General features: G+C 44.7%; 1 protein-coding gene across 1 annotated transcript in view; it reads right to left on the minus strand.

Moving 5' to 3' along the window:
• The window catches only part of COL6A5 (collagen type VI alpha 5 chain), a 154171-nt gene that overhangs the window by 90055 nt on the left and 51870 nt on the right, over positions 1 to 12246 (minus strand). The window contains exons 8-17 of the mRNA XM_065942638.1: positions 11605 to 12180; positions 9562 to 9902; positions 9368 to 9449; positions 7471 to 7613; positions 6526 to 6618; positions 3787 to 3840; positions 1519 to 1590; positions 1180 to 1206; positions 1044 to 1088; positions 901 to 954 (exon numbers count right to left, since the gene is read on the minus strand). Coding sequence (XP_065798710.1) covers positions 901 to 954; positions 1044 to 1088; positions 1180 to 1206; positions 1519 to 1590; positions 3787 to 3840; positions 6526 to 6618; positions 7471 to 7613; positions 9368 to 9449; positions 9562 to 9902; positions 11605 to 12180 — 1487 coding nt within the window. The remainder of the gene's footprint in view (positions 1 to 900; positions 955 to 1043; positions 1089 to 1179; positions 1207 to 1518; positions 1591 to 3786; positions 3841 to 6525; positions 6619 to 7470; positions 7614 to 9367; positions 9450 to 9561; positions 9903 to 11604; positions 12181 to 12246) is intronic.

Consider the following 12246-nt stretch of genomic DNA (forward strand, 5'->3'; position numbering starts at 1 on the left):
CAACTGCTCCCTCTGTCTGGAATGCTCTCTCTCCACGTCTTGCTAATTCCTATTCATCTTCAGTTCAGGGATCATTTCCTCCAGAAAGATTTTCTGCTCTCCCTCCCCACTCTTCTCTGGGCCCACACAGTTGCCTATAACATGATCCCAACCACATCCCTGCATTCCACTAGCTACTGATATCTCCATCTTCCCAACCACACCAGAGGGTTCCTGAGGACAAGGACAGTCTGGTTCATCTCTGAGTCTTTCGTGCATAACTCAGTGCCTGACACACGCCAGGTATTCAAAAGTATTTGATAAATAAGTGAGTCAGAACATAAAAGGAAAGCTGCTTGGAACCAAGGAGGCACACATTAATGAGTGCTGAAGTGAACTGAATATAAAATACATATATATATATATATATGATGATCTAGTTGCTAAGTCGTATCTGACTCTTGTGACCCCATGGACTGTAGCCTGCCAGGCTTCTCTGTCCATGGGATTCTCCAGGCAAGAATACTGGAGTGGGTTGTCATTTCCTTCTCTACAATATACATATCATTGTGATTTGCTATATCAAGTCCACCAAAATAATTCTGTCCTTTTCTCTTGCTTTTTTTTTTTTTTATGCAATAAAGAAAACAAGTTGCCAATGGGCAAATGGATTCACTTGCAGACTTCTAAAAAGATGCTCACAGATTCTTGCAAGTTTTGGATCTTTCTAGCTTGGAAATTCTTGAAAATTGTATAGTTACCCACTTGCCCCAAATGGGGATGCACCATCTACTCAGTGGTAATAGGCTTCACTGTATGCCAGTCAGCTGTCCACTTTCTTCCTCATAACCTCTGACACACTACAGTTAAGGTTATCTCTAATGCCAAATTCTCCTTTTTTGATGTACAGAAAAGTGTTACCTGGGACCCTGGATCACCTTTTTCTCCCTTTTTCCCAGGAAGTCCATGAAAGCCCTAAAAGAAGACAAAGCAAATGAAATTCCCATTAAAGACATACATCGATCTGATGATGATTTTGTGGCACTTGAAGAAAAATGGCTTACCTCTTCCCCATCCAGTCCATCAACCCCATCATCTCCGTGTTCTCCCTGAAAGACAGACAAGGCAGATCTTTGCCACCTAATGTGCAAACTAATCCCATTAAGAAGTCAAATTTGACTGAGGAGTAACCACACGTACCTTATATCCAGGAAATCCTCTGTCTCCCTGTAAAAGATTAAACATCTCTCACTGGCATGTCAAAGACTGAAGGTGGATTCAGTCTGTTGGGGAGGAAAGGGGCTGCTTCCATGAAGAGTGACTGTGTTTTCCTTTAGTTACTTTTGGCTATACAGCCACAAAGAAGTTATGGGTGGAATTTAATTAATGCTCATAATTTATTGAAATGACTAAAGAGACTTAGTCTGCCGAGGAAGAAACTAGCATATAATTAGGGATAGGGAAAGTGGGAGGAGGGATGGAAGAGGGAGGGAATGGAGGAGAGACAGAAGATGCCATAGGGAATTTAAAAACATTTACCTTTTGACCCCGCTGCCCTGGACATCCTGCACTCCCTCTGTTTCCTTGGGGTCCAACTTCTCCTCGAGTTCCCTGGGGAAAGGTACCCAAACAGATATCCATGGTGATTCTTTGGCCAGAAAGCTGCCAGCCATTTAGTTTTCCAGAGTGAAGCCAGAACTGCACACCCTGAGCTCCAGTTAAAGCAAACTCGCCTGCACACTGGTTCATTAATTCTGTTTGTCCCCTGGATTCAAACATTTTCCCATCAGCGCTTCTGTACAGTTCCAAGATCACACTAAGGTATGACGTGAGCTCAGCTGCTTCCCTGCCCTCAACAGAAAGCACAGCCAAAGATCTGAGGTCACATCACTTTCCAGCCACATTTCAAATGGTCCCCTGACACATGTTGACCCTGCCATCTTGCCCAGGCCCTAATCAGCCTGGAAAAATCACCATGGTTCATGGCAGAGAAGCAAGTTGGTTCCAGGGGACTGGAGCTGAGCAGAAGCAGCTGATCAGAAGTGACACTGCCTCAAGTCAGTGCTCATGGGAAGGACTCCCCAGTTAAAGATCCCCCAAATTAGAAGATCCACACAGGGAAGAGTACCCAAGGTCAATGACCTGTGCATCTCTCACTAGTCCAGCTTCTCCCAGGAAATATTTAAAAACAGGTAAGGGCTGGAATGGGCTTCCCTGGTGGCTCAGATGGTAAAGAATCCACCTGCAACACGGGAGACCTGGGTTCGATCCCTGGGTAGGGACGATGCCCTGGAGGAGGGCGTGGCCACCTACTCTAGTATTCTTGCCTGGAGAACTCCATGGAGAGAGAAGCCTGGTGGGCCACAGTCCATGGCGTCGCAAAGAGTCAGGCACGACTGAAGCAACGTAGCATGCATGCACCACACAATGGCTAGAATAAAATGAGTCTCAAGAGAAGAACAGTACTGTGTTTCCTGAGAGCTGGAATCCTCAACTGTCTTTCCCCATTGAGTCCTTGGGGCTTGGCTCAGATCGGGGTGCACAAAAGGTGCTAGTGGTTTGCTGTGTGAATAAATACTAGCAATGAACTTAGTTCTCTCCTTCCTGGTAGGTGAGGGCAGAGGCAATTTCCCTTTCACTGCTTCGCTTTCTTTATTTTACTGAGGATTGTTTGCAATAAAAGCAGGAGGCCTCACCCATGGCCACAGGTTGCTGAGAGTGAAAGTGAATGAAAGTTGCTCAGTTAAACACTGTATTTGTCAAAGCAATGTCAGATGTGTTTAAAACATTCATCAAGTGAAAAGTGTTAGCTGCTCACTGGTATCTGACTCTTTGCGACCCCATGGACTATATAGCCCGCCAGGCTCCCCTGTCCATGGAATTCTCCAGGCCAGAACACCGGAGTGGGTAACCTTTCCCTTCTCCAGGGAATCTTCCCAACCCAGGGAAAGAACCCAGGTCTCCCACATTGCAGGCAATAAGAGGAATCAAAATGTCCGCATGGTTTGGACTCAGCCAGCTGCGGGCTCACAGTCAGGCAGTGGGTGACTCTCTTCCCCTCACTGGTTGGCTCAGTTGGCTCCATAACTCCTCCAAAGGTATAGGGTGGGTAAACTATAGTCTTAGAGGAATTTATAAGTTGACAGAGGAGGAATCCAAGGGCCAAGAACTTACATATCTTATTAAGGTTTCACTAGGTCAGCCTTGGGCCGTCTGACGCTGGAGGCTGTACTTTTAATCTCAACTTGCTATGCAGACAAGGGTTCTAAGCAGGTTGAGATGCAGGTTGGATACCTCCTGAACTTTCCCCATCTCAGTGGAGCTGCCCAAGTGGTTTCCATTCCTCCAAATCCATTTTTATAATTTGACTGATGAACCAAGAGAGAGTTATGGTTTGGGCATCAAAGACTGAAACTCAGAAGCCGTGTGCGGCGTAGGACCGTGACACCACATGTGGGGGTGCTTTGCCCACGTCTCTTTCCACTCTGGAAGCACTGGGCTGCCGGTCCAGAGAGACACCCTCTCAGGCTTCACCCTACGTGGGGGCAGAGGGAGGGTGCCCAGATCCTTGCCAACCCCCCCAAAATGTGGCAGGCAAAACATAGGTGAGTCTGCTCCCTTCTTTCCCCCAAAAGTAGATTCAGCAAGTGCCTCGTGATACAGACAAAGAGAAGGGAAAAAAAGCAACCCATCTCACCCCTCAAACTACAAAAAGCATATAAACAAAACCCCATTATTCCTTCTGGAAAATAAAACTTTCTATGGAAAAGGAATGAGTGTGGTGGGCAGTGAGTCACAAAAACTTACAGGTTCTCCGTCCTCTCCTCTGTATCCTCTGCTGCCTTTCAAACCTGGAAAACCCTGCAGGGAAAGAGAACAATCCATCTTAGTCATCTGTCATCAACTCAGACCTGCTACCTTAGGCATTTCAGGCAAGTCCCTCCCTCCAGCCTAGCTGTGGTTTTGCAGGCGCAGCTGTGAGTTTGGGGAGAGTTGGACAAGCGCTGGGGCTGGCTTTGGTCCTGGCTCTCGGCTCTGAAGCTCTCTGCAGAGGTGGCCCTCCCGATGCCTCCAGAAAGCTGGGTTTGGAGGCCCCCGCCGCGTCCTTCAGGGCCAGATCTGTGCCTGGGGGGTTGCATGGAGGATAGCATTGTCCACCATGACCCCTTCAACAGGCAAACTGAGAATATTTCCAAAGACATCACTTTACTTTCTTCCTCCTTTTTTTTTTTTTTTTTGAGGGCTCGAAAAAGAAGGAGCCCTTCCACCTATCAGCTCTATCGGCTGTAATCTGCTATCTTCTCTCCCTCTCTTGTTTCATCGTCTCCTGGTTTAATTTTGACAAGGATTTCACTTGAGGTTTGCTTTCCTCACCCTCTAACACAGATCCCCACTGTTTGCCCAGTATCCTGGGAGGTTGTGCTCTTGGAATAGAATTCTAGTCTCTAGCAGCATAATAAGAGAGGAAACCGGGCTAAACAAAACATCATAACTTGGCAAAAAGCCCAGGGGAGGGATAAATTAAGAGTTTGGGATCAATGTATACACACTTCTATGAATAAAATAGGGAAATAATAAGGTCCTACTGTGTAACACTGAGAACTCTACTCAATATTTTGTAATAACCTATAACGGAAGAGTTTGAAAAAGAATACACACACACACGCACACATGTATGAATCACCATGCTGTATATCTGAAATGAACACAGCTTTCTAAAACAACTGTATTTCCATAAAAATATATTAATAAATTTATTAATTAAAAACTTAAAGTCAGTAAAAAGGCTGAGATCAATTATCCTCTCACAAGGATGGACAGTGTAAGACTCCGGAGCAAGAATCATTTTTGAGCCCTTAAAATAAAAAGGAGTCTCCTTTCCATTGTGAGATCTAAAAGGCATTTGAAAAAGTGCATAAAAGTGAATAAAATAGAAAGGTACAGCTTAATTGTTATGAAGTGAACATTGGTATAACCACCGCCCAGGCCAAGATATAGGACATGGCTGATACCCACACCTAGCAGCTATCCCAATCACGAACTATTCCCCACCCCTTCCCTGGGAACACACGCTTGCTTTTATGATGACATTTCCAAGTCTTTGAAAAATACTTCACTACTTGATTATTCATCCTTAGACAGAATAGCTATAGGTTAGTTTTGCCTGTTCTCAAACTTTTTATAAATCTATCATACCATATGCACTTTTATGTGTTCTGCCCTTTTTTTGGCCATTACTGTGCTTATAAAATTCATACCTGTTGTCATGTGTAGTTGTAGTTCATTCATTTTCATTCCCTTAGAGCATTTCACTGAATTAAAATACCATGATATATATACACACATATATATATATGTATATATATGATTTATTTATTTATGCTATTGCTATGTAATTCATTTTTTAAGGGCTATTACTCTGCAAGTCTACACTCTTTATGTAGTTCAATCATGTCCCATTGTTGATGAAGCAAAACTTTCCCCACCATTTCTAACACCTCTTGCCACCTTGCAAACTGTCTAAAGTCTAAATTGCAGAGCCAAGGAGCAATACCCCAAAGTCTACACAAGGGAAAAAAAGGAGTCATTCTTAATAGTAGAATCAAAAGTGAGCCTTCTGAACCCTCCTACACTGTTGGTAAGAATGAAAATTTGTGCAGCCACTATGAAAAACAGTACGGAGGTTCCTCAAAGAACTAAAAATAGAGTTGTCATACAATTCTGTGATCTCACTCTTGGGCAAATATCTGAAAAAAAAAAAATCTCTAATTTGAAAAGATACAAACACTCCAGTGTTAATAGCAGCACTGTTTACAACAACCAAGATATGGAAGCAACCCAAACGTCCATTGACAGAGAAGTGGGTAAAGAAGATGTGGTATATTTACACAATGGAATATTACTCAGCCATAAAAAGAATGAAATAATGCCATTTGCAGCAACGCGGGTGGACCTAGAGATCATCATATGACGTGAAGTAAGTCAGACAGACAGACAGATGTCATATGATACCGTGTATATGTGGAATTTAGGAAATTATACAAGTGAACACATTACAGAAATAGACTCACAGACATAGGAAACAAACGTAAGGCTACCAAAGGAGATGGAGGGGATGGAGGGCAGGAGTTTGGATTAGCAGATACACACTACTATATATAAAATGGATAAACAAGCTCCTTCAGCAGAGCACAGGGAACTATACTGAATATCCTATAATAAACCATGATGGTTTGTTACAGGTTTATAGAAAAAGTATGTATAACTGAATGTATACCTCTCTTAATACATATGTATAACTGGATCACTTTGCTGTATAGTAGAAATTAACATAACATTGCAAATCAACTATACTTCAATAAAATAACTATTTTTTTTTAATGTGAGCCTTTCTGATCTGGCTCCTATCCCAGAGAAGTCACACAATTTGCCCAAAGTAATTACCTCAGCCTCAAGTGAAGGCTGCAAATCCAGCTACTCAATCTCAGTTCCATCTACACCAAACCAAAGCCCATTCGGTACAACAGTGTCACAACTGAATGGTACCTGGGAGGCTCGTGGCCCTCGGATCCCTTGAGGTCCTGGAATCCCTAGACATTTGCAAAACTTACAGCAACAAGTCCTCTCTGCAACATTCCCCTGGAAAGAAGAAAAACTGAGTGAGAAAGTGCAGCGTGGAAATTCATCACGTAAGAACTGAATTGGCATAAACCATAATTCACCACCTACAGCCCGTCCTCTCCTGTTGGGTGAGGGACTGTGGAGAATAACAGGTGTTGTTTTGTTTGTTTGTTTTAGCCTTGAGGAGAAAGCATCAGATTAGCAATTGCACTGGCAACATACCTTCTCCAAGGAAATGACCTCTATTTATAGAAGGGGCGCTCACCACACAGATGACCACTGGTTGGTTCCTAGTTGACAGGCTCTTGCTTCCTGGGATTTCTGCAGTATAAACTGCTGGTTTTTTTTTATTTGATTAGGGGTTGGTTGACTTTTTATTTCCCTCAGCTTTCATTTGGTGAGAGAACAAAGGATGAAAGGTCATGGGGAAACAAAAAAACGATGCTCTGGGCTTTCACACTTTTTCATATGCTAAAGACCGTGTGCTGAATTTAGGGCGAACAAGGGAATCTTTGAGAATACTCATCAAAATTCCAATCTTGTTCCCAGGGCATTTTTTAGAAAGATTTCTCTATTTATTTTTGACAGCACTGGGTCTTCATTGTTGAGGGCTTTCCTAGTTGCAGGAAGCAGGGATGGCATCACAGTGTACGAGCTTCTCATTGTGGTGGCGTTTCTTGCTGTGGAGTGCAGGCTCTGGGCGCTCAGCCTTCAGAAGTTGTGGTGCATGGGCTTAGTTGCCCTGAGGCATGTGAAATATTCCTGGAACCCATGTCTCCTGCACTGGCAGGCGGGTTCTTAACCACTGGACCACAGGGAAGACCTCCCAGGGCATTTCGAATAACGTGGGATTTTTGTTCAGCAACTCACCAGATAATGTGATAGCGTACTGCCCAGTTCTTTCATTTCAATGGTCAGGTGAGTCCTGTAGTCAAATCCTTTTCCAAATTCAAAGCTGGAAAACTCGCCATGAGTGGTTGCATTTAAGGACACTACCAGCAAAGCATCAAGCCCTAGGCAGCAAAAAAGATGATGATAAAACCCAAGGAATCACACCCCCAAAAGAAGAAAAGCCCATCTTATCTCCTTTCAGTGAACATGATTCAACAAATCAGAAAGAGGGGGAAAATAAGAGAAAGAAGTGCTCCTGACATTGAAGAACCCAACAGTGGCATTGCCTGCATCTTTTGTACATACATAAGGCAATGGTTCCTGACTTCAGCATGAAATCTAAGAAGTCTTACACAAAAACACTAGCAGAAAACAGTGTTTAATATCTCACCACCAGTCCTAATGGAGTTCTTCAGCATTTGAAAGCAATTTTTAAGAAAAGGTGTTGCTTATCTTCAGAATTCTTCAGAATGTTTTTTAACATGGTAGTTAGTAACATATCTTTTCCCACCACTTTAAAAATGGAAGTCTTGTGTAAAACATTTACAGTGCTGTGTTAGTTTCAGGGGTACAGCAAAGTTATTCAGTTATTTTTATGTATACACACACACACACACACACACACACACACACACAGAGGTTATTCTAAGATGCTGAATATATTTCAGCATCTGAGCTATACAGTAGGTCCCTGCTGTTCATCTGTCCTATATGTAGTTGTGTGCATATGTTAATCTCAAACTCCTAATTTATCTCCCCCACCACTATACCCTTTGATATACGTTTGTTTTCTATGTCTGTGAGTCTATATCTATTTTGTAAACATTTGTCTTTCTCTCTCTGACCTACTTCACTTGGGCTTCCCTCATGGCTCAGCTGGTAAAGAATGCGCCTGCAATGTGGGAGACATGTTCGATCCCTGGGTTGGGAAGATCCCCTGGGGAAGAGAAAGGCTACCCACTCCAGCATTCTGGCCTGGAGAAGTCCACGGATGGAGGCAAGGGTAATTAATGCAGAGGGCTATGGAAGCCCAGCACCCTTGCCCGAAGTGTACAGCCTGCACCCCAGAGTCCCTCGGGAATCAGACCAAGGTGAGGACTTTATGGAGACACGTCATTGTCCATAACCTCCACTTCTCTCTGTGGTTTCTCTCTCTACCTCGGTAAGCCACATACACACCGATGCCTTGCCCAGATTCAGCTTCTAGGGAACCTAAGACACTTGCTGTTTCTGTCTGTGACACTCCGTTTCTGCTCCCAGTCCATCTGAAACTATGACATGGACAGGGGAGGTACAGTGAGGAGTGCTTTTCAAAATCCATGATGCAATCTTTCCTATGGAAAATCAGACACAATAGGAGGTGTCTTAGGTCCCCTAGAAGCTGACTCTGGGAGAGGAACCTCTGTGTACGTGGCTTACCGAGGTAGAGAGAGAAGCCGCGAAGAGAAGTGGAGCTTGTGGACAATGACGTGTCTCCATGAAGTCCTCACCTTGGTCTGATTCCCGAGGGACCCTGGAGCACAGGCTGTACACTTCGGGCAAGGGTGCTGGGCTTCCATAGCCCTCTGCATTAATTACTCTTGCCTCCATGCACCAGGTGGAATATGTTATAACCCCAACCTCCCCTCCAAGAATCAGGTCGCTGGTGAGGTTAGTCATGGGCATCGGGCTATAGAAGGTCACAGGAATAAGTCCTTGGCTGTGGCATTTGCAGCATCTGGGGGATGTGTGGGTGGTCAGGAGGGGTTGGGCAAGGCACCAGCAGCATTTGCTTCAAGGGGCCGGGCAAACCCCAGGTTCCAGAGCACCCGAGGAGGTAGAGACTTGTGCAACACATCCCCTGCTTCCTCATTTACATTTTCAGTTTCAAGTTTACCTGCTTCCCTGAGCCTGTCCGATTGATCTTCAAGCATCAGCTTGCTTTCACCCCCAAGACCATCTGAAAAGATGAGCAACACCTGGAGAAAGAGGAAAGCATAGAATGGGATGACTTGAGAACAAACCATGTAACTGGGAGGCAGAAACTAATGAAAGGACATGGAGATGGGAGCTAGAGAGTGACTTGGTTACCTGTCCTTGGGATGTAGACACATTCTCAAACGTGTCCCACATGGACTGCAGGAACTGCGCGTTCAGGTGAGTTGGCCCATTGACGGTGACTTGCAGGAGGCGGTCAAATATGGTTTGCTGGTAGATTTGGAACTTGGCAGGGACATTCTGGTCGCTGTTCACCTTAAAGGCCATGCTCACCTGCACCTCTGCACCTGCCCCGCAGCTGACACCCCTGATGGACGTGATGTCCTCTAAGATGCCTGGGAGGTATGATTCCAGCCGGGGGTGGCCGTGGAACAATGGCTGGCCCCGCAGGTGAGTGGAAATGTCGAAGCCAACCACTATGTCCAGAAAGCAGTCTGGAGACCAAGGAAAACGAGGCCAAATTAATGACCAGCCAGGAGTAAGGAAGGGCAGAGGGTTCTGAAAAGGGGGAGCATCACGGTCTAGGGCTGGAGGGTCTCTAGGACCCAAAAATGTCTAAGAAGGAGGATACTGGCTGCTGGGTCAGCTTGCAATACAGGTATTTGTTCTGTCCCCTTTCAAATGTTACATGTTTCAGGGACTATTTGAAGTCTAATCCTGGTTTAGTCTTATTCTCAAACTGGCCTTGTATGTGTGTGTGTGTGTGCATGCATGCATTTTTTCTTCATTTAATGAGGACATATTATGGTGAATATAATTATAAAATATAAAATATTTGAATTGTTCTTAGAATTTATTTAATCCAGAGGCCATCAACTCAGTCAACAACAAAGGTCAGGAGGGTCATGTTATCAAGTCAAGTGGGCAGTGGGTGAGAAAGTGAATGCAGGGCAATGACCCATCTGTTCACCATTCACTTTCAACTGAGAGTCGCCATGTGGGAAAGGGGGCCCTGTCTGGTCACACCGTCTGATTTTTTTCAAAGAGAAGCCTGAAATCTACATTTTAGTGCAAAACCTCCAATCTGTAAATGCTATCAGCTAATTTCACAAGATCACAACACCAAATAGGACAAACTCAATTCAGCAGCAAGCTGCTATTTGGTCACCCGTGACCCTGTCCAGTTGCTCGTCTTACACACGAGGCGATGGTGAGCTGCTGAACCGGAGCAGGAACCCTGACTTTCTGATTCCGGTCCCGGGCTCCTCCACCGCTGTCGTCTGCCCCCAGTGAGCACCCCACCAGACAGCTTGGAAAAACCAATGTGGTTTGTGAAAGAACCGGCTTATATCATACTAAGTCTAGAAACAGAAGCCCTTGGGGAATTTCTGCCTGTTGCACAAATTCCACAAAATCTTATCCTTCACTGATGCTCTGTCCTCCCAACTCCCAGTCCCAAGTGTACAGAACCAGAATCCTGCACACAGCTCTCAGCTGGAGCTAAAGAATGACATCCCCATCAGATGGACCACAGCTCTGCTTTTATTTCCTTCAGTCCCAGCCCACGTGACTCACCTCCATGACACCCCTGGCCTTTGCAGCCACCAGCCCCAGTGACCTCTGGAAATTAAATAATCCCCAAGGACAATTCAAATCTTTGCTATGTTGGGATTATATGAATACCATTATTCAAAGAGGAAAATGTACCAGACATGTGCTGATACAGTTGACACAGACAGACACACAGACACACACGTGCACACACATGCACACATACTGAGTCCCTTACAAGATGGTTCAACAAAGTTAAAATAGGAAAAAGTCCAGCCAGCAAATGTTTATTTTGTTTACTCACTGTGGGATGTAGGGCATTGCTCTGGGACTTCCGGAAGCAGAGAGGATAGAAACAGAAGGCTAAGTTCCGAGTGTTAAGAAGAATATAACCCCTGGATGGTAATGGAGGAGAGGGCTGACCTGGGCACACAACCCAGGGCATCCTCTGGCCTCTGAACCCTTTCCCCTGCCTCTGAGGAAGGCTGACCAATCCCAAACTTTTGGAAACAGAGGAGACACCTATTTTCATTGCATATTATTCCAAACCACATCCTGTTAGATTTGCCCAAAGACACCCCGGGAAATGGACAACCAGGAAGCTGCAATCAAACAAAAACAAAGAAGGAGCCAAGGAGCACTTACTGGTTTTCCCGCAAGTCTGGCAGATTTCACGGATCATTCTTTTTTTCACATCCACATTCTTTAATCTATCGAAGTCTTGAAAAGTGATGATTTTTTCAGAACTGCCCGTGATCGGCAAGAGCTGCTCCTTATAAACATCTCCTATGCCCAGAGCCAGAATACAAATGCCAGCTTCTCTCAGGGCCTTCACTGCCTTTGACACATCATAGCGCGGACCCCCAGATGTGATGACCACCAACATCTGAGGGACACCAGCGTTCCTTCTGCCACCGGCGGACGGCTCAAACATAAGGCTCACTTTTCTCAGGGCCAGGTCTATTCGCGGAAGCCCCTTGCTCTTGCTGATAGCTTGAATTCGAGACTTCCATTCAGTTTTGGTCAGAGAGTTTTGTAACTTGATAATTTCTTGGTAGTGGCTTCCAAATTGGACCATCCCAATTTTCATCCTCTGAGACTGAATGTCAAAATTATCAATCAAGTCTGACAAGAAAGTTGTCATGGTAACAAAGTCTGAATCAGATACCATGTCAGAGCCATCACAAAAGAAAATCACATCCGCTTCTTGAACATTACAGACTGCAATTGAAAAAAAGTAAATCACTTATTGTCCTCAAGAATCATTCTAAATGTTCCCGTCTCTCA

Source organism: Muntiacus reevesi, chromosome 8 (genome assembly GCF_963930625.1).
Source record: "Muntiacus reevesi chromosome 8, mMunRee1.1, whole genome shotgun sequence".
Classification (NCBI taxonomy): domain Eukaryota; kingdom Metazoa; phylum Chordata; class Mammalia; order Artiodactyla; family Cervidae; genus Muntiacus; species Muntiacus reevesi.